A 23,723-nucleotide genomic window follows, 5' to 3' on the forward strand; every position below is an offset into this window, starting at 1 on the left:
TAGTGGGGTGCCATGTAGCGCTTGGTGCCAAACCCTGCCTCAAATTCATTACAAATATTTGGCAAGCTTCCGGTGTCTACCCTGAGAAAATGTTTGGACTATTGGCTTAGAAAGATAAAACACAAAAAGAGAGAAGGTTGGAGAGGTTATTATAGGTGGGTGCGGGGCGATGACATAGCCTGGACTAAAGTAGGACATTGGTTCCCCCCTGTGGTGATTCCAAGCCAAACTAGTATGAGATAGATGATGGGAGCAATACTAGGGGAGTGAGGGGGGCAACCCATAAAGGATAATTGCTGTGTGGAGTTGGTGAGCTGTGGCAGTAGTCAGATAACAAGACATGGGAATCCTAGGAAAGACAAACTGGCAGTAATAAAACTGAGAGGCCACAGCATTAATACTGCAACAACCACATAAAGATGAAACCAGCAAATAGAACATTAAGGAAAGACAAAGTGGCAATGTTGACACAGAACCACGGAGTTAACCAATACACTGAAGTCGCAGGTGTTGGTAAGCTGCCATAAGAGAAAGAAGGATCACTAACCAGAAGGCAATTCTGTGATGCCATCTAAGTTGGTTGTACTTCAGGACTATACTGTTACTCAAATCAGCCCTAGAAGTGAAGAAAGACCCCATTGCCATGGATGTTAATCTGCTGAGAACATATTTTTAGAAGAAAAAAAACTTGAAAAGAGGGGAAAACAGTAGGAAACCTTAAGGATGATCTAGGAGAAATGCTAAATAGCCTAAAAAAGACTTTCAGAAGTAATACACCAAATAAAAGGCAGCGCAGAAGCTGCACAGGTAAGATCAGGGAAAAATAATCAAATCAGCAATCTAGCACCTCTTGGAGAATTGAATATTAGAAACAGTGAATCTTAAAGGTGGTGTTCATGTTTTTCTCCATTGAAATGGAGACACAGAGACCCCGAAATAGGTCCTCAGCCGTGGGCCATAATAAATAAGTTAATTAATGATTGAAACGCAGATGTGCCCAAATACGAAAATCAGACAACCCTAATTTTCCTGGACAGAGTCATGATGAAGAAATAGAGGAATAATAAATTGTGACACAATATACTGAGAAGATTACAAAGGAAGATCAGTTTCATTAAGCAGAAAACACAATAGAGACGTAACAACAGAGACAAATAAGCAATGCCAGAAGCCAGAATTTTCCCCTTTCTATCTAAAGAATGGAGAGTTACGGCCACTTTGGCGTTGGTCGGGTCCAGACTGGACTATGGTAATGCCCTCTTGCTTAACCTGGATAAAAAACCTCTTTAAAAACTGCAGCTAATACAGAATACAGCTGCTAGACTAATACTGAATCTGCCACGATCTGCCGCTGTCTTATCCAGGTGTCTGGTTGACACCTGTTCGGTATAAGTCAATAAGGACGCTCAATGAAGGACCACACGCCAATTATAAATACAATTTAGCTTTACTAGAATTGCAGGTAAAATGTAAGCATTTAGCACATTAACAATAGTAGAATAACAATAGCAATGAAAAGCATCTATTTATATATATATAGGCAAAGAATTAATTGACAGATATGTTTTGATTAACTGTATACTAAAATGCATTGCACTACGATATTCAGGAAGCAGAATATAAATGAGTTGAATACTTCAGATAAGCTTTGATTTACTGCACACCAAAATGCATGTTTCAATTACTGCAGCAGGCTCTCACTACGATGTTCAGGAGGCAATATATAAACAAACTAAATACTTCTGATAAGCTTTGATTTACTGCACACCTACATGCATGTTTCAGTTATTGCAGCAGTTCACACTAATAGGTTTAGAAAGCAAAAATAAAAACGAGCTGAATACTTCAGGTTATAAACACAGTGTAGGCATAAATAATCAGTCATAATAATAGAGCAGAGAAACAAAGGTGTTTTATCCCTGTGTGGAAACTTAACTTAATCCACGACATGCTGGGGAGCCCTCTACCGCCTGCTTGGACCTCTCTCCCCCTCAAGCACCACGAGCAAACAGGGAGGCAGCGCTGGGCCATGGCAGCTTCCACAATTCCATCTGCGAGCTTCCAAATCCCTCACCCACAGTTCAGTGCTTAAATAACTCAAAGCTTGGATTCTATCTCATTCTGGCATTTTCTAGCTAATGTTATCAGTACTTGGCTGCTCTGCTCTGCTCCAGCCTTTGTTTACATTCCATCTTCTCCCTGTACTCTCGTTCTCAAGGTTGAGGCCGAGTCTTCTACACAAACAAGCGTGAAAATAATATCATGAACTTTTCCACGATGTTTGGGAGGGGGTTTCAACAGGCATCACACTCATCTACACTGCTCAAGCTAATTAACCCTTCGTGTTACAATGCCTTCCGCATCTTTCCCTAAATACTGAACAGCCTCCGCTAAGGAAAGCCTTAGAAATCTTCATTGGCTTCCCATAGCCCAACGGATATCCTTTAAGGCTCTCTGTATTTCCCATAAAGCCGTGCATGGGATTGGGCCCAAGTATCTTACTACTAAACTTCATTGGCACCGATCCATACGGTTGCTGCGGTCGGCCAATACCTACCTCATCCAGGTTCCCCGCACTAAGAAGGTGAAGTGGGGGGATAAAGCCTTCACTATAGCGGCTGCGAGGACTTGGAATTCTCTTCCATTGGAGCTTAGAAAAGAGCATAACTATCTGATCTTTAGGAAACAGGCCAAGACCTGGCTGTTTCCTCGATAATTGTCTGTATTTCTTTCACTGACATTGCTGCCCTCCCTTAGTCAGCGCTTCGATGCACACGGGCCGGAATGCGCTCTACAAATACCTCCATACATACATACATACATGTAGATTGCTTTGAGTTCTCGCTTCTTAGTGTTCACAGTCTGGTATTTTCAGGGGACAGAAGGAAGGCAGGGCAGCTAACTGCTTGACCACTTCCCATGATAAAAAGAGAGCAGATGGGAGAGAAAAGAGCTGAAGGGTTAACCTAAGGAAGGGAAAAGGATACAATATTGATGCAACACTGTTCTCTACTGGGGTGAGACAGAAAGCTTGGGTTAGACCTAGCTAGGCCAGGCTTGGTGAAGGCTCCTGAAACTAACCCATGCCATTAGAAACCAGAACAGCATAAGGTAAAGTTCTCAAGGAAGCAAGCAATAGACTTGAACTCTGGAACAAAAATATTTTTTTCTTATAGCAATAGTCCACAACCGCTTGCTCTCTCTTTGTTGTTTTAGTGCTCCTGAGGTAGCATTTTAGCCCTAAATTACTCTTAATTGCTCAAACTGGTGTAATAGTGTAATTTTGGAAATTTCGCATGACCATAAGCTGCCTGACAGTTGTATGTGACGTATGTCCTCTCCTTGAAAAGTTACACTAGATACCTGCCTAATCTATTTTCCATACAGTAAAATCACATAGTGAACCTGGTTTGTGGAGCAAATGCAGCTGTTGCTGGCATATGGTCTCAAAGGTCTTTGTATAGATTTTCTCCTGAACAAGTCTACTCGGAGCAAAAATTATGCATAAAGCATAAGTGAATAAAAAACAAACATTGTTCATTGGAATATAAAGTAAAGGCAATTACTTTGATCACATCTAGGATTTTTCAAGTATTGCAAAATGTATTCCAATCTTTTTAGATATCATATGTGCTGGATAGGTACATGACAATGTAAGGAGTGCATTTGCACTCCTAAAGTCTACTGGAGCTATATCAACATAAATCAGGCAATTTCAGTTTTATATAAAACGTTTACTTAACAAACAACAGAGACGATCAGGTTCAAGCATTTCACTTTTTATCAGGTTATAGCCCTGATCTACTATGTCTCTTTGTTGTTTGAACCAACATATATGTGCGGACAAGAATAATAATGTCTTCCCTGATGACTGTTGCTTTTCAGTTTTCACATACTAGGTTCCTTCCGAAGGCTAATACCACAAAAATAATGTTCTAAACACTCATACCTTGTACGCCATCTGAGATAGTAAACAGGAACTGTGGATGATCAACCCCAGAGACCCTATTCCACTTCCTTTCAGAATGGCTCAAATATTTAAGAATACATTCCATTTTTAGATTGTCAGTTTATTTATGTTTAGTACATTTTCATTATTCTTGTATTATCACATTGACTCCCTTAATCAAATTCACAAGGCTTGTTTGCTCTATAAAATCAAATATTCTTTTCATTTCTCTTTTAGCCAAATGAATCATTAATTATTTAGCGAGGTAATCATTCCACCACATTACAAAATTACTCCAAGTGGAATAGGGCCACGTAAGGTAATCATTCACAGTTGCAGATTAGTAATCAGTGCCATGTGCCAGTTACATCATCCTTGTGCACCCAGAAACATCATAAATTAGGCATTACAAACACTCGAAAATTGTATCCCAGCTGTATGATTGTTTGAACATAGAGGGAAGAGCTGTGGGCATTCAAACTAAGAAGCTGAGATAAAAGAACTATTAACCTTTGTTGATTTTATTTATTTCCCTCCCATGTTACAATTTTCCCCTGTCCATGTGGCCTCTTTCTGAATAAGGACCATCACCAACTACTAAGTTACAAATGGTATTGTAACAGCTTAACCTTACCTCTCCTTGGAGTCTTAATATGGCCATCAGTGCTACCTGATTAATGAGCTGTTAAGTAACATGTAAAAAAAAGTTAATGCTTTTTTCACACCTATTTAAGCTTTATTTCGGTAATAAAAGTACCATAAAAGCTCATCATACAATACATACATTAAGAATATAAAAGAGCAATAATGTTAAACTCTCCAACTGGATAATGCTTGAAAATGAGCGATTAAAATACGAAATGCAAGATTCTAAAACACAGTCGAAAATTATAAAAGATCACAGAATAAAAAGTACAATATGGCAGCTTAAAATTAAAATCAAATATTCCCTATGAGAGCAGCGTATCCACTTTTGGCTACAGACTCAGACTTGCTTTAGTTTGATGCATTGCAAGCTGCCCCTAACCGTTTCGCTCTTATGTGCCAAATTGCATCTAAGAATCTAGCCAAAGCACATACCACAATGCCATAGGTATTAATTTTTCAGATCCTGAGAGCTAGGAGCCGGTTGTTAATGCCTATGGATCTGCAAAGAGGTATAATCCATCGAGTCCACTATTTGGCATATGCATAGCATATGGGACAATGGAGTAGCACATGAGCATTGCATTCAGATGACCCACAGCCCATTGGGCATAGATCTTGTTGGTTATCCTGTTGGGACCACCTGCAAGTAAAAGTGCGTAGTGGTAACGACCCCAACCTAAACCTAATGTAAAGTGCACGTGCTCGGGGGATAAAATCAAGTCCATGTAATTTTCAAATTCATAGTGACATTTGACTGATATAAATCTATCTGTCAAACTGAATGAAGGCACCTCAGCTAGCTTTCCTATTTTTAAGTTTAACCAATATGCATCCTTAACAACTTGTGCCGCATTTTTGGGGAGACAATGGGGGTCTGTCCAAAACAAGCCCAACCCTAGTTTGGTCAAACTGTTTTCGACATGATTACACCATGGGATTTTTCTTGTTATGTGTGTACTCAGCAGGGCATTCAACCATGTTCTGTATGGGCTGAAAATATCCATGGACCAAATCCTAATCCAATACAATATTGGTCTTAAAGCGGATATGTGGGCGATGGAATCTAGATTTAGGTCCATCCGAATGGGCAAAGTGGGGGAACTAGTAAGTATTTTTAGCAAGACCTTTATGAATGAATTTTCAGCAAGCTCTAAGGCCCTCAGATTGCCATGCCCCCATAGCTCTGCTCCGTTCAGAGCCCCCCTCTAGCTTGTACTTTATATTTTTCTATTGCAGATGAGATTGCGAATCTGGGAGATCTGTTAGCAAATCTCAAGACGCCTGAGGTCTGTTTCAGTCTCATGTATGCCTTTGATAAATGGGCCTGCCATTTGTGCGTATCCTCTAGTCTGACTCCCAAATAATCAACATCAGTGACTCTCTCTAATGCTTCCCCATCCAGTAGGATCATCCTCCTTATTTTAATTTTTTTATCACCAAAAATCATATATTTGGTTTTTAGGGTATTAACTTCAAGGCCGTGGTTCTTGCAAAAGCACATAAACTTCACGAGTAAATTGGCAAGGCCGGGGGCAGTTTGGGATAGTAACAAAGTATCATCCGCAAATAGCAGACACTGAATCTTTGTCCCACCTACTTTTGGTGCATCATTATCACAGTTCAGGGATACATGCGTTAATAAACATTAGAAAAAGTGTGGGGGCCAGCACCCCTACCTCACCCCTCTTTTAATCGGAATCTCTCTTGTTACCTCCCCATTTAATCCCCATCGAATTTTCGCAAAACTCTCAGTAAATAAACTTTTAATTAAGTTTAATAGGGGACTTGGGAAGCCGGCTCTGTCCAGTACCTCCTACAATTTGCAGAGCCGGACCAGATCAAATGCAGATTTGAGATCCACAAAGGCCATGAAAAGATTCCTTGCATCCAGGTCTACAGTCTTCCATTTGATCGTGAGAAACCTGAATATCTGGTCGATTGTACTGATTTTCTGTCTAAAACATGCTTGGAGATCACTGAGGGCTTGAGTCTCTACTAGCCATTCTTTAACCCTTATCAGAACCTGATAGCAAAGTATTTTTGGGAGATTATCCAGGAGGCTAATTGGTCTGTAATTCACAGGAGCGGCCCTATCCCCCTTTTTATAAATAGGTACAATAATTGCTCCCTTCCAGTTAATGCAATACAGAACTTTTCATACAACTTTACACTCATGTTTGTTACCCAGAAATAAATGCATCTTCGCATTTGACACAATTTCAAATTACACACTACCCCACTAACAAGGACTCAGACAGTAATCAAATACTGAGCAATTTTCTCTAGAATATCAAACAACGCATCTTTTCTACCAAAAATACAATTCACATAGTAGATGTATGCATTGGAAACCACAAGTTCAAATATACAATTTAAAAGTATCTTGCAAAATGTCAGTACACCCACATCAACTTATACATCCCTAACAGACACCACCACTCTGCTAGCCTCCTGCTTGCCCACATTCCCTGAATACAAAGAGCCAGAGGTCATGTCTTTTCTTAAATAGCTTCTTAAACCTGAAACAATCTCCCACCTCACACTAGATCTTCCAGCTACCTCCTAGAATTTCACAGGAGACTAAATACCTGGTTTCTCCATTTGGCCACAGTCAGGGTAGCTTCCACATCCTTAGGCACCAGGATAACCCGAGGTGGTATGAGCATTGGACAAATGTTCATAACATAACAATATGCTTACTGCAATACAAATAACCTCAAACCAAAGAATCCCTTCAAAAGGGACAAAATCTGACAGTGTTTATATGCATTATGCTGTTTCATTATCTGTCAGGTACACCTAGAACTACCTTCCTTCAGAGTGCAGTTTAAACTCGAACATTTGTTGTTGTGGGTCACTCAGTCAGTAAGTCAAAATAACTTTACTCGGTCTAAATTAGACCATAAAGTGCAGAAATAAAAACATTACATTCAACAATTACTAAAAACGAAATACATCAATAATTATAAAATTAATTATAAATAGCTAGGTACAAGCTGAATGTGGGTGAAAAACATAACAATCTTAATGTGCAAACTGGCAAATAGTATAGTCCATTTCAGATATTTCATAATCAAAACAGTATATACTTAATTAGGAACCTTAAGAACATAGGATGTGTTATAAATTTGGTGTGAACATTATAGTGAAAAAATATTATGATAAAGCAATGTAAAAATTTAAATTAAAAAACAAAACAATATTTTTGTGCAAATTGGCGAAGGCCGTCCTAATATATAGCGGCCAAGCCAATATATACTTAATCAAAGCCCTTAAAAAACACAATCTTGACAGGAAAAAATCACAATACAATGCATTCCAATTAGCTCCACACAAGGTACATTGTGCATTTGATATAGAGAATGTCACAGACCTTATAATAAAGTGATCTTGAGATTCGGGTCCTAGTACCGTATGCCTTCCGTAACTTTAAGGCAGTCTTAATAAAATTCACAGCAGCATGACAAATTTGTGGTGAAGCTGCAGATTGCAAATATCTCTGACCATCTTTATATGATGTAAAATGCATATGTTTAGAAATGGGGCAAAGAAAACAAGCCTGATACACTGAATACAATTTGCAGAAATGCATAAAATGCAACGTGGATTGGATTGAAACATGGGCAGCGAGAACAGTTAATTTTGACCTAGCCACTGGAAAGGCTACCAGATGGTGAATTATGTTAAGCCTCAGCCTTGTCATAAAGAACCTATGTTGTGAGTTAGTTAACCATAACAGGTACATATTCACCCCTTAGATATTATCGAGCTGCTTAAAATTCAGCATGGAAACAATGTTAAGGGTTCTTACAATGTGGCCTTCCTCACTATGAGACAAATACCACTTTTTAACACATTCATTAATTTGGGGGCGAATCTCATTGAGAAATTCAAAAAGTACGTTAAGGCCAAGATCATAAAAGTTACTTTTAACATATGGCAGCCATGGAATGCCATGCCAGTTGCCCAGCTTATAGCAATCTGCTAAAACTAGGTGGAAAAATACAGCCTTGGGTTTGCCCAAATTTTTATCCATACCAACAGGGGGGCCATACTCATAAAGTCCTCGAGATAATCTACTCCTGATTCAAGGTGAATAATAAAACCTGCTCTACTTTGCGTTAATGCTAGCGAACAGCATAGACATTTATTCTCAAAAGCTTGCAGTTGCCCTGGGAAATACAGCCCCACACACCACCACCATAAACCCCAAGTGAGAGGCGTTTGCTTCTATACAGCTGAATCAATTCCCTAAGGGGTTTGCTGCCAAGCCGGTCAGCAAGATACTACCCCGAATTTAAGTGCTCGTTGGGTGATATGCCTCTCCCAGGACCCACGGGCATCAAAAAAGATACCCAGATAACAGAACAAAGGTACTTTCAGTAGTTGGGTCCCCCCTATATGGAAGGCCTTTGTTTTTGTAGCTTTTGGGACCACACGTCAGTACAAATGATTTCTGAAAGTTGACCTTGAGCTTTAACTTGGACATAAAGTCATGGAACCCATTCAAACAAGTTTTGTAGGCCATTAGCGATTAATGCCAAAAGAACGGCATCATCTGCATAGAGCAGACCTAGGACTGCTTGTGCACCAGCACATTGAATGTCCCAACTATATGATTCTAAGAAAGTACCTAAGGAATTGCTGTCCAATAAAAATAAAAAAGGTGCAAGAATACATCCTTGTCTCACATCTCTAGATACCCTGTTTGGTTTTGAACATTCCCCAGAAAGTGTATAGCGCAACTTTGTGGTTGTATCTGTATGCAAATGTTGCACCAGATCCACTAATATATGATCAACACCTGCCTAGTCCATTAGGTCCCATAAAATTGCCTGGTCCACTAGGTCAAAAGCACAGGAGAGGTCCGTTAATGCCATGTGAAGGACACCTCTCCTGGCTTTGACATACTTCCCCCAAATAAGAGTTGGATTTAGAGCCTGCTCTACTGTCCCTACACTAGGTCTAAAGCCATATTGTAGCAGCGAGAAAAAGGCAGAGGCCTCTTCCCAGTTTCTAATTTATCTAGAATTACCAAACCAAGAATTTTCACTGTGGAATCTAGTACGGAGATTGGGCGGTAGCACGAAGCAAGCTCTGATCTCCTTTTTAAAAAATAGGGACTATAATGGCCTCTTTCCATGAGTCCTTCAAATTGCCTTTAACAGCCGCCCTTAGGACATTCGTCAATATGGAGTCCCAGAAATCAATATTATGTATATACAGATCAATTGGTATCCCATCTGTGCCTGGGTCCCTGCCATTAGCTGCACTCTGGATCGCATTGGCTACAGAGGCATGGTTAATGAGGTCAGCTAACCATTCCTCCCTAATTAAAATAGACAAGAACACTGGAACAACCCATTGAGTGGGTAAAACCTATCTGGAATAAAAAATAGCAGAAAAAAGACCAATCCAATGCTGATGTGACACTCAATTCCGGAGGAGAAGTCATTAGTAAAGAATGGACGGTTAACAGTCTCCCAAAAGAGTTTACCATCTTTTAGCTTAGCTGCTTTATCTAAATCCTCTAACACCTTGGTTGTCAGCTCACGCTTCCTTTTTAATAAGCTTTGTTTGTAGGCCCTTCAGGAGGTGATTATAACCTCTGAATTACGTGACATATGAGCAATAGCCTTTTTATGCACTTTAAGCGCAATGTTATACTCACAATTAAATCAGGGTTTCGTTGGGCGCTCACTTGTCTGTTTTTTGGAAATTAATTGGCTCGCTACCTCACCACTAAACTTGATAAAGGTCTGGAGAATGTCTTCCTGGGATCTGTCTAGTGACAGACAACAACAAAAAATATTTGACATTTTTTTAATTAAATTATTAAAAAAGGTGTCCAGTTTAACATAATTTCACTTTAGACGGGCCCTTTTATTTATTGTATGGGTAATAGGGAGACAAGTGATCTTTGTCGAACATACACAGTTATTAACAGCCAAACAAATGTAGAGAGGATTGTGATCACTAGAAGCTAAATAGTGCCCTTTAAAAAGTCTCAAGTTATGCACCAGGCTATAGGATATCAGCACAACATCAATTGTGTTACCCTTACCTCTTCCTGTAAATGTCGGGGCCTATCGCCATTTTTATCCAATGTGTCTGAAGTGTTGACCAGACTATAAGATAAAACTAATTTATTTATAGCTTCACCATATGCAGAGTGTAAAACGTGGCCACTTACGTTTTCCTGTAGATTAGAAAACCCACAGATGTATTCCTCGCTAAACCAACATTTCGTAGTATTAAAATCACCTGCTTGAATTAACGAAATAGACACATGTTTTTGTCTGCCGCAAATGCTGCAAACTTGTTCTCCACATCCTCAACAATCTATACTGTTTGGGAAGCAACATAATTATAATACAAATGAATTAGAATCAAATTTGATACCTTGACTTTTTCAGATACAAGATTTCAAAATTGGGGGTGAAGCCACCACTGTAACCTTCAAGTTATCTAATGCACAAGATAGGAAAATTGCTAAACCCCCCTTTCAGCCAGTGATGGGATGGTAGGTGAGCAGTAAGACATATATCCATTTAAGGATACAGGATTGGATGCCCATGTTTCCTGACAGCAAATATAGCCATAATTAACATTAAGGAGTTTATCTCTTATCCCTGCCATGTTCCAGGATAAAAGCTGCAAACCCTTGATATTTCCAGTACAACTCGTACCATAATTAGTTACTGTAAAGAAATGGCTCCCTGTTGCAGTTACCCCCCACTTTTTGCCTGATACTGATGCTGACTTGACTGAGAAGTGTGCTGGGACCCTGCTAACCAGGCCCCAGCACCAGTGTTCTTTCACCTAAAATGTACCATTGTCTCCACAATTGCCACAACCCTGGCACACAGATAAGTCCCTTGTAACTGGTACCCCTGGTACCAAGGGCCCTGATGCCAGGGAAGGTCTCTAAGGGCTGCAGCATGTCTTATGCCACCCTATGGACCCCTCACTCAGCACAGACACACTGCTTGCCAGCTTGTGTGTGCTGGTGGGGAGAAAATGACTAAGTCGACATGGCACTCCCCTCAGGGTGCCATGCCAACCTCACACTGCCTGTGGCATAGGTAAGTCACCACTCTAGTAGGCCTTACAGCCCTAAGGCAGGGTGCACTATACCACAGGTGAGGACATATGTGCATGAGCACTATGCCCCTACAGTGTCTAAGCAAAACCTTAGACATTGTAAGTGCAGGGTAGCCATAAGAGCATATGGGCTGAGAGTCTGTCAAAAACAAACTCCACAGCTCCATAATGGCTACACTGAAAACTGGGAAGTTTGGTATCAAACTTCTCAGAATAATAAACCCACACTGATGCCAGTGTTGGATTTATTAAAAAATGCACACAGAGGGCATCTTAGAGATGCCCCCTGTATTTTACCCAATTGTTCAGTGCAGGACTGACTGGTCTCTGCCAGCCTGCCGCTGAGAGACGAGTTTCTGACCCCATGTGGTGAGGCCCTTTGTGCTCTCTGGGGACAGAAACAAAAGCCTACTCTGGGTGGAGGTGCTTCACACCTCCCCCCTGCCGGAACTGTAACACCTAGGAGTGAGCTTCAAAGGCTCAAGCTTCGTGTTACAATGCCCCAGGGCACTCCAGCTAGTGAAGATGCCCGCCCCCTGGACCCAGACCCCACTTTTGGCGGCAAGTCCAGGAGAGATAATGAGAAAAACAAGGAGGAGTCACTGGCCAGTCAGGACAGCCCCTAAGGTGTCCTGAGCTGAGGTGACTCTGACTTTTAGAAATCCTCCATCTTGTAGAAGGAGTATTCCCCCAATAGGGATATGAATGTGACCCCCCTCCCCTTGGGAGGAGGCACAAAGAGGGTGTACCCACCCTCAGGGCTAGTAGCCATTGGCTACTAACCCCCCAGACCTAAACACGCCCTTAAATTTAGTATTTAAGGGCTCCCCTGAACCTAAGAATTTAGATTCCTGCAACTACAAGAAGAAGGACTGCTGAGCTGAAAGACCCCTGCAGAGGAAGACCAGAAGACACCAACTGCCTTGGCCCCAGACTTACCGGCCTGTCTCCTGCCTTCCAAAGAACCTGCTCCAGCGACGCTTTCCAAGGGACCAGTGAACTCTGAATCCTCTGAGGACTGCCCTGCTTCGAAAAAGACAAGAAACTCCAGAGGACAGCGGCACTGCTCCAACAGAACTGCAACTTTGTTACAAGGAGCAGATTTAAAGACCCCTGCAATTCCCCGCAAGAAGCGTGAGACTTGCAACACTGCACCCGGCGACCCCGACTCGACTGGTGGAGAACAACCAACTCAGGGAGGACCCTCCGGCGACTCTACGACTGTGAGTAACCAAAGTTGTCCACCCTGAGCCCCCACAGCGACGCCTGCAGAGGGAATCCCCAGGCTCCCCCTGACCGCGACTGTCTGAACTCCATTTCCCGACGGCTGGAAAAGGCCCTGCACCCGCAGCCCCCAGCCCCTAAAGAAACGGAACTTCTGTGCAGGAGTGACCCCCAGGAGGCCCTCTCCCTTGCCCAGGTGGTGGCTACCCCGAGGAGCCCCCCCCTTGCCTGCCTGCATCGCTGAAGAGACCCCTTGGTCTCCCATTGAAACCCGAAGGAAACCCGACGCGTGTTTGCACACTGCACCCGGCCGCCCCCGCGCTGCTGAGGGTGTACTTCCTGTGCTACTTTGTGTCCCCCCCGGTGCCCTACAAAACCCCCCTGGTCTGCCCTCCGAAGACGCGGGTACTTACCTGCTGGCAGACTGGAACCGGGGCACCCCCTTCTCTCCATTATAGCCTATGTGTTTTGGGCACCTCTTTGACCTTTGCACCTGACCGGCCCTGAGCTGCTGGTGTGATAACTTTGGGGTTGCTCTGAACCCCCAACGGTGGGCTACCTTGGACCAAAAACTGAGAACTGTAAGTGACTTACTTACCTGTGAAAACTAACAATAACTTACCTCCCCCAGGAACTGTGAAAATTGCACTGTGTCCACTTTTAAAACAGCTTATTGTGTTTTATGACAAAAGTATTCATGCTAATGTAATGATTCAAAGTTCCTAGAGTACTTACCTGCAATACCTTCCAAACAAGCTATTACATGTGAAATTTGAACCTGTGGTTCTTAAAATAAACTAAGAAAATATATTTTTCTATAACAAAACCTATTGGCTGGATTTGCCTCTGAGTGTGTGTACCTCATTTATTGTCTATGTGTATGTACAACAAATGCTTAACACTACTCCTTGGATAAGCCTACTGCTCGACCACACTACCACAAAATAGAGCATTAGTATTATCTCTTTTTACCACTATTTTACCTCTAAGGGGAACCCTTGGACTCTGTGCATGCTATTCCTTACTTTGAAATAGCACATACAGAGCCAACTTCCTACATTGGTGGCAGCGGTGGGATACAAGACTTTGCATTTGCTGGACTACTCAGCCAATACCTGATCACACGACAAATTCCAAAATTGTCATTAGAAATTGATTTTTGCAATTTGAAAAGTTTTCTAAATTCTTTAAAGTCCTGCTAGGGCCTTGTGTTAGTCCCTGTTAGCATTTCTTTTAGAGTTTAAAAGTTTGTAAAAGTTTGAATTAGATTCTAGAACTAGTTTTAGATTCTTAAAAGCATTCCAACTTTTAGAAGAATAATGTCTAGTACAGAGATGAATGTGGTGGAACTCGACACCACACCTTACCTCCATCTCCAGATGAAAGAGCTAAGGTCACTCTGTAACATAAGAAAAATAACAATGGGCTCCAGACCTACCAAAGTACAGCTCCAGGAGCTGTTGGCAGAGTATGATAGAGCCAACCCCTCTGTGGATAACACAGAGGAGGATGATAGTGAACTGGAGGAAGAATCCCCTCCACCAGTCCTATCTAGGGAGAACAGGGCTTCTCAAGCCCTGACTCCAAAAATAATAGTCAGAGATGCTGGCTCCCTCGCAGGAGGGTCCAGCCTCTCTGAAATCACTGAGGATAACTCTAGTGAAGAGGACATCCAGTTAGCCAGGATGGCCAAAAGATTGGCTTTGGAAAAACAGATCCTAGCCATAGAAAGGGAAAGACAAGAGATGGGCCTAGGACCCATCAATGGTGGCAGCAACATAAATAGGGTCAGAGATTCTCCTGACATGTTGAAAATCCCCAAAGGGATTGTAACAAAATATGAAGATGGTGATGACATCACCAAATGGTTCACAGCTTTTGAGAGGGCTTGTGAAACCAGAAAAGTGAACAAATCTCACTGGGGTGCTCTCCTTTGGGAAATGTTCACAGGAAAGTGTAGGGATAGACTCCTCACACTCTCTAAAAAAGATGCAGAATCTTATGACCTCATGAAGGGTACCCTGATTGAGGGCTTTGGATTCTCCACTGAGGAGTATAGAATTAGATTCAGGGGGGCTCAAAAATCCTCGAGCCAGACCTGGGTTGATTATGTTGACTACTCAGTGAAAACACTGGATGGTTGGGTAACTGGAAATGAAGTGTATGACTATGTTGGGCTTTATAATTTGTTTATGAAAGAACACATTTTAAGTAACTGCTTCAATGAAAAGTTGCATCAGTATCTGGTAGACCTAGGTCCAATTTCTCCCCAAGAATTGGGAAAGAAGGCAGACCACTGGGTCAAGACTAGGGTAACCAAAACTTCCACTGGGGGTGACCAAAAGAAAGGGGTTACAAAGCCTCCCCAGGAGAAAGTGGGTGACACTAGAAACAAAGAAAAAGAGTCCCCTGTAGGCCCCCAAAAGCCAGACCAGGTGGGTGGGCCCAGAGACACAACCCAAAACAAAGGTGGGTACCAGGGTAAGAGCTGGGATGCCACTAAGGCATGGTGCCATAACTGTAAACAGACAGGGCACCACACCAAGGACACTTATTGTCCCAAAAACAAACCCCCTAGCAAAATCCCAGGGGTAACCAGTGTAGCCATTGGAGATGACTCCTCAGATGAGGAGGTCTTCATAGCCTTCAACTGGAAAAAGGGCCCAACAGGTGAGTTGGAGATTCCAGAGGGAAGTAGACACTTCCACCACCTACAGGTGAATGGAATCCCAGCCACTGCCCTGAGAGACACTTGTGCCAGTCACACTATTGTGCATGACAGGCTGGTGTTCTCAAACCAATACATCCCAGGTGAGATGGCCAGAGTAAGAGTTAGCCCAGACAGGGTCACTAATAGGCCTGTGGCTTTTGTGCCCATAGAAGTGGGTGGAACTTTTAGCTGGAGAAGGGTGGTAGTCAGTACAGACCTACCCCTTGATTGTCTCCTTGGAAATGACTACCCAGAGGTTAATCAGAGCCTAAGAGAAGAACTGGTCCAGGGCCAGTCCTCTCCCAAGGATTCTGGAGGTGCTACCCCTGCAGTAAATGCAAGTAAGCCCCAGAAGAAAAAGAAAAGAAAACAGAGTAGGAAGGGTGGACAACCTTTAGCCAAGGATCCAGCAAGCCAGGGAGATTCTGCTCCAGTAGGGGAGAACTCCAAAAATGGCCCTGTTAAAGTCCAACCTGACCCACAAGAAGTCCTGGCTAGTCAGGCAACTGTTAAACCTGAGTGGGTGGCTCCTCAGCTAACAGAAGAAAGAGTGGAAGAAGGGTGTTTACTACAAGATGTGGTAACCCCCCACTCTAATACAGCAGACAGGCACCCTGAACCCAAAGAAGCCTGTAACTTAGCCCCTTCCCTTGTAGGTGAAGAGCTAAAGGTGTGGTTCTGGGCACTGACAGCTGTCAGTGGCCTCTGCTGGGTGTTATCCTTTATGGCTGCACTATCCTTGGCATGGTGGTCAGACCCCATGCCAAATATCAAGTTAGGCCCCCTGACCCTCTTGGTCATGGTGGGGTTACTCCAGCTCTGGGTAACCTCTTTGGGTAAGCTAGGGGTGACCCTGGCTAAAATAAAATTAGCAGAGGTGGATACCTCTAACCCCAAAATAGAGAGAAGGGCTGAAGACATAAAAAGCACAGACAAGAGGCAGTTCAGATTAGGTCCTATTACTGTGGAAGTGGGTCAGTTCCCCAGAGGGAATGACCTGAACAGGAGGATGTAAGGCAGAGTAGGCCCTGCAACAAACCAGCCTATTTCCTCTACTCTTCCTCGCCTGACAGACTAGGAAGACTCTCCCAGCTTTAGCTGAGTCTCCTGGCCTGTGGCCTGGGGGGGGCTTGTGTAAAGAAATGGCTCCCTGTTGCAGTTACCCCCCACTTTTTGCCTGATACTGATGCTGACTTGACTGAGAAGTGTGCTGGGACCCTGCTAACCAGGCCCCAGCACCAGTGTTCTTTCACCTAAAATGTACCATTGTCTCCACAATTGCCACAACCCTGGCACACAGATAAGTCCCTTGTAACTGGTACCCCTGGTACCAAGGGCCCTGATGCCAGGGAAGGTCTCTAAGGGCTGCAGCATGTCTTATGCCACCCTATGGACCCCTCACTCAGCACAGACACACTGCTTGCCAGCTTGTGTGTGCTGGTGGGGAGAAAATGACTAAGTCGACATGGCACTCCCCTCAGGGTGCCATGCCAACCTCACACTGCCTGTGGCATAGGTAAGTCACCCCTCTAGTAGGCCTTACAGCCCTAAGGCAGGGTGCACTATACCACAGGTGAGGGCATATGTGCATGAGCACTATGCCCCTACAGTGTCTAAGCAAAACCTTAGACATTGTAAGTGCAGGGTAGCCATAAGAGCATATGGGCTGAGAGTCTGTCAAAAACGAACTCCACAGCTCCATAATGGCTACACTGAAAACTGGGAAGTTTGGTATCAAACTTCTCAGAATAATAAACCCACACTGATGCCAGTGTTGGATTTATTAAAAAATGCACACAGAGGGCATCTTAGAGATGCCCCCTGAATTTTACCCAATTGTTCAGTGCAGGACTGACTGGTCTCTGCCAGCCTGCCGCTGAGAGATGAGTTTCTGACCCCATGTGGTGAGGCCCTTTGTGCTCTCTGGGGACAGAAACAAAAGCCTGCTCTGGGTGGAGGTGCTTCACACCTCCCCCCTGCAGGAACTGTAACACCTAGCAGTGAGCTTCAAAGGCTCAAGCTTCGTGTTACAATGCCCCAGGGCACTCCAGCTAGTGAAGATGCCCGCCCCCTGGACCCAGACTCCACTTTTGGCGGCAAGTCCAGGAGAGATAATGAGAAAAACAAGGAGGAGTCACTGGCCAGTCAGGACAGCCCCTAAGGTGTCCTGAGCTGAGGTGACTCTGACTTTTAGAAATCCTCCATCTTGTAGAAGGAGGATTCCCCCAATAGGGATAGGAATGTGACCCCCCTCCCCTTGGGAGGAGGCACAAAGAGGGTGTACCCACCCTCAGGGCTAGTAGCCATTGGCTACTAACCCCCCAGACCTAAACACGCCCTTAAATTTAGTATTTAAGGGCTCCCCTGAACCTAAGAATTTAGATTCCTGCAACTACAAGAAGAAGGACTGCTGAGCTGAAAGACCCCTGCAGAGGAAGACCAGAAGACACCAACTGCCTTGGCCCCAGACTTACCGGCCTGTCTCCTGCCTTCCAAAGAACCTGCTCCAGCGACGCTTTCCAAGGGACCAGCGACCTCTGAATCCTCTGAGGACTGCCCTGCTTCGAAAAAGACAAGAAACTCCAGAGGACAGCGGCACTGCTCCAAAAGAACTGCAACTTTGTTACAAGGAGCAGATTTAAAGACCCCTGCAATTCCCCGCAAGAAGCGTGAGACTTGCAACACTGCACCCGGCGACCCCGACTCGACTGGTGGAGAACAACCAACTCAGGGAGGACCCTCCGGCGACTCTACGACTTTGAGTAACCAAAGTTGTCCCCCCTGAGCCCCCACAGCGACGCCTGCAGAGGGAATCCCCAGGCTCCCCCTGACCGCGACTGTCTGAACTCCATTTCCCGACGGCTGGAAAAGGCCCTGCACCCGCAGCCCCCAGCCCCTAAAGAAACGGAACTTCTGTGCAGGAGTGACCCCCAGGAGGCCCTCTCCCTTGCCCAGGTGGTGGCTACCCAGAGGAGCCCCCCCCTTGCCTGCCTGCATCGCTGAAGAGACCCCTTGGTCTCCCATTGAAACCCGAAGGAAACCCGACGCGTGTTTGCACACTGCACCCGGCCGCCCCCGCGCTGCTGAGGGTGTACTTCCTGTGCTACTTTGTGTCCCCCCCGGTGCCCTACAAAACCCCCCTGGTCTGCCCTCCGAAGACGCGGGTACTTACCTGCTGGCAGACTGGAACCGGGGCACCCCCTTCTCTCCATTACAGTATAGCCTATGTGTTTTGGGCACCTCTTTGACCTTTGCACCTGACCGGCCCTGAGCTGCTGGTGTGATAACTTTGGGGTTGCTCTGAACCCCCAACGGTGGGCTACCTTGGACCAAAAACTGAGAACTGTAAGTGACTTACTTACCTGTGAAAACTAACAATAACTTACCTCCCCCAGGAACTGTGAAAATTGCACTGTGTCCACTTTTAAAACAGCTTATTGTGTTTTATGACAAAAGTATTCATGCTAATGTAATGATTCAAAGTTCCTAGAGTACTTACCTGCAATACCTTCCAAACAAGCTATTACATGTGAAATTTGAACCTGTGGTTCTTAAAATAAACTAAGAAAAGATATTTTTCTATAACAAAACCTATTGGCTGGATTTGTCTCTGAGTGTGTGTACCTCATTTATTGTCTATGTGTATGTACAACAAATGCTTAACACTACTCCTTGGATAAGCCTACTGCTCGACCACACTACCACAAAATAGAGCATTAGTATTATCTCTTTTTACCACTATTTTACCTCTAAGGGGAACCCTTGGACTCTGTGCATGCTATTCCTTACTTTGAAATAGCACATACAGAGCCAACTTCCTACAGTTACTAAAAGTGACTCGCTGTGATCAAGACAAGGGTCGCTAACATTGGAGAAAATCTCTGGTGACTTAACCATGGCCCCAGAATCCCTAAACTTTGACAGGATCAAGAGTCAGTCAATATCCAACAGGCCTGATAAAACTTTGTAACGGTTAGGATGAACACATGAATCTAAATGGTCTTGCCTGCTAAGTTGCCCATTGTGCTTGTGAGGCCTATTATAAACTTCCTTACAGGGCACCTCTAATGGGGGTGGATAAAAAAAAAAAACAACCGTCTGGCCGTTATTCAGCTTTGATTTTTGTCTATACAACTCAGATGAGATAACAAGAAATGAACCCATTCAGTATTCTTGAATGAGAACACAATGCAACCCCACTGCAATAGACTTTAGCGTGGGGTCCACCCAACTAACTGCGAACCACGATGAGATTATCGATCAATGTATGGTGACAGTTATCATTTTTCTTACACTGGTTTGCTGCTTCGTTCATTAGTCTCCTTGTATTGACGGGTAGATCAGCAGCAAAGGGCTGAACACCAAATAGCTCCAAAGTGTATGGAGTGCACTCTGGGGTCAGATTCAAACAGATGGGAGCCCCTTTGACCTGGGGGATAACCTGTGAGTTATTCAAACAAGATTTAGCTGCACTCAATTGATTTGAGGGCTCACGCTGCAGAATAAAACATGTCCTGGCCCAATCAACTAAACTAGTGGTGAATAATGTAGTACTGGCAGGGTCAACGTAGAAGCAATGTCATCAGAAAAGAAGGCCCCGTATTATTCTGGGCCTCCTGAACAACAGTAGACACACCATTGGTGGCCTGGCCATATATCTCGGTCGACTCAGACCGATAATCACATTTTAATACAATCACCAATCGATCCATTTGATTCTCAATCTTCACTAAGCAAGCCAATATCGGGTCCAAAGCGTCATTAATCAGCTTCCCAATGTTCAAGAAGAGTGCATCCTGTGAAAACAATAATCCCCCATTGGCCTGCTAGCCAGCCCCTGAGGTCTCCTCTTTACTAGGGCTAAGGGTGTTCTTATGGACAGTGACTATCTGCTTTTTGGATCTTGTCATAATCTCTGCTCCTTTCCTTTTCACAACAGCGGTCTTAGTGTTCAGTTTGGGCATCTACCACACTTTTGTGGCATCATAGAAGACCTGTCACAATCCTTTAGGGTGTTTACAGGCTTAACAGCTGGAGGGAGTGGAACTATCAATGGTGCAACCTGTGCAATGTGGTTGGCGTCTCCCACTGGGTCACCCATCGCTTCCGGTGAGCCTGAAGCTAAAACAGGAGTCGGAACTAAAGCTGAATTATATGGTGGTAATGAAGACAACAACAGTCTTTTCTCAATGAGTTCAATCTCCATATCAAGGACACGCACTGCTCTTTGTAGGAAACCATCCATTGTAGAATTAGAAGTGAATGGAGCCGAGGTAATATTATGCCTACCCATATTTAAAAATATTGTGGGAAGAAAAAAGACCCCACAGACGATTAATCCTAAAGCGGCACTAAGGTTTAGTGCCCTAGTTCAGCCTAAATCAAAGTCACTGTAACTTACACATTGGCCGGTGCCAAAACATCAGACCTCAGACCATCTTCCAGAGAATCTGGTGACCGGCCAAGGGAGACGGCCTTTCCCAGCCTCACCCAGCTGCGGATGGGCGCAGACGGCCTGCTCTTGGCCCGGTCTTCACCCAGGCACGTGCTCAGGCGCTTCCTGTGCGCGTCCCAGACTGCATGCAAATCGTGATGATTTTAAGCATCTCCTAGAGCTTTGCTATCATCAGCAGTGTGTCCCTGGCTATGGTCTGTACTGGGCGGGGCGAGTTTTTAAAGCCTTCCCCGGTCCTGTAAAACGTCCCGTGCTTCGGGCAGAGCGTGATGGTTTTAAGCACCTCCTTGTGCTTTGCTATTGTCAACTGTGTGTCCCTGGCGGTCTCTGTGCTGTGGAGGGTGAGTTTTCAAAGCCCCCCCCAGTCCTGTAAAATGTTGTGGCTCACTCACTTCCATGAAGATTCTCACCAGTAATCTGGCTAAAAAAGCAGCCCTCATCATGTTTACAGAATCTGTTTATTCTGAAAATAAGACATTTTCCTATGCTAATTCTCAAAAGAATAGTATTAAGATGTTTACTATTGTGTCACTGCACCCAGAAGAAATACTAGCAATCCTGTTCACCCTTCCATTCTTATTCATACTCACTAGTCAACACAACATACTCACTAAATTCAGTGACACCTCTCTCATAATTAGTCAATTGCAAACTCTTTTTGAAACACTCTATACAGTCTCAAAGGTCTACTTTTCTCCTGTTTGTGGAATCTTGCTGATCTCTAAATGGTTATTTTCTGCTGTACAAATTGAATTAGCTATCTATGCAATTGTGTCCTTACTGGAATCATTTGGCACCAAAGTATACTCACTCACTCTCTGTTTATTGGAGGTGCATAACTATCAGTGCTTTATGATGTACCTGCTTATATTTTCATTGTGCATGTGTAGTTTTTTCATTGTTTCATGTGAATGTTGTGTGAATATGTGGATGATCTATTTCATTTCACTATTGCAATATTTTCAATGTATTACGATTTTTATGCTTCTCCTTTTTAAATAGGCCCATCTCCTGTTTTACAAAGCTCTGATGGGAATTGGGTAGCGCTGCAGAATGTACCTCAACCTCGCCCTCGAATGCTTGCCAAACCAAAGACTCAAGTGTTCAAATCATTGGAGAAGGAATCCAGAGTGACATCTGCTTATGATGAGATGGGCTCAGACAGTGAAGAGGATGTTGATTGGGACATGGCTTTGAATGAACTGCAACGTAGACCAAGGCACTTGTCGGAGGATTCTTGTTACACTGATTCTCAGTACAATACTGAATGGGCATATGGCACTGATCACTACCGTCCTGTAACATCCCCATCATCAGGGTTGTACACCAACACAGAGACTGTTTATTCTGACTCTGAAACATCATCTGTAAACTCTGCAAAGGACATAGGAGGATCAGCTAAATTTCTCTGGCCAAAAAGAAAAACACCAATAAATCAAATAGAAAGAGAACATGTCTTTGGAAAACTGGATATAAACTTTAATCCACGGGCTACTAGTCTAGAATATTCTGATAGCAGCGGAACAGAAGAAGTCCATTATGACACAGAAAAGCGATCAAGAAGGTGGAGAAAGGGCAAAACAGGCTCTGAGGCAAGTTGTGAAGAAGGCAGTCCTGTGAAGGCCATCAAACAGAATCTGAGCATTAATCAGGTATTTGAATCATACTATACATGGCTAAAATAGAAAAAATGAAGATACTGTGGAGCATGTTTGAACAATTGTATGATATGCCCTCAAGGTCCCTTACCTAATGGTACCACTACAAATGGAACTACTACCTCAACTATAACTATAGCAACAAGAAATATTTTAAATATGAATAACCATTGATTTGACCACACTAATGTATAGGTATTTAAATTATTTAAATAAACTAAGCATTACCCTAATAGTTAAAGCTGGCTTAAATCGTTTTAAATGCAATTTCATTTATTTACTTTACCTTATGTTAATGCTGTCTCTAACCTTCAAATCATTTACATTAAAATAAACAAGTAACTGTAACTTACATCTAATGTTCATTTTAGCTCTAATAACAAATAATATTTTCTTCAATTTTATTACAGTTAATTAAGTTACCCTAACATTACCACAATGCTAAAATAATAATTCTATTAAATTTTTTTATTTTAGTTAAATTAAAACCTAGCCTTATCCACTCCATGATGGCATTCTTAACCTTTGATTAAATTAAAGTAAATTACATTTTTTTTTTAAAAGTGATACTAAACTAACCCCAATTCGAACCCCAATCCGATTTCTGCATCTAGTTAAATTAAATTAATTTATATTAAGTTAAAAAAAACTGTAATCTAAAGCTAATGCCCACTTGTTGCTCATTTAAAATAAATACCTAACCTATTCCTTAAAAACATACCTCAAAATTAATTTTAATGAGATTGAATTTACTTTATTCGATGTGGTAATTCCAATGCACGTTGATGCAGTGAAGTGAAGGTAGCTGGGATGTCCTCAGACTTAACGCACTCCATGTATGAACGTCTGTGCCTATTTTGTAGGTATTTCTAAGAATATTTGAACCGTGATAAATATTTCGATAGGAATGACAAACTTCATGACAGCATGACTGATATTTAGCTCTAGGGTTTTACTGTGCCTATTTTTCACCAA

The 23,723-nt window shown here is 43.1% G+C and overlaps 1 protein-coding gene across 2 annotated transcripts in view; it reads left to right on the top strand.

Annotated features, from left to right (window-relative positions):
• Positions 1 to 23,723, top strand: part of MYRIP (myosin VIIA and Rab interacting protein) — a 1,334,264-nt gene that overhangs the window by 985,686 nt on the left and 324,855 nt on the right. For both annotated transcript variants that reach the window (XM_069211480.1, XM_069211479.1), the window contains exon 10: positions 22,093 to 22,742. In XM_069211480.1, the coding sequence (XP_069067581.1) occupies positions 22,093 to 22,742 (650 nt within the window). The remainder of the gene's footprint in view (positions 1 to 22,092; positions 22,743 to 23,723) is intronic.

Source organism: Pleurodeles waltl, chromosome 10 (assembly GCF_031143425.1).
Source record: "Pleurodeles waltl isolate 20211129_DDA chromosome 10, aPleWal1.hap1.20221129, whole genome shotgun sequence".
Classification (NCBI taxonomy): domain Eukaryota; kingdom Metazoa; phylum Chordata; class Amphibia; order Caudata; family Salamandridae; genus Pleurodeles; species Pleurodeles waltl.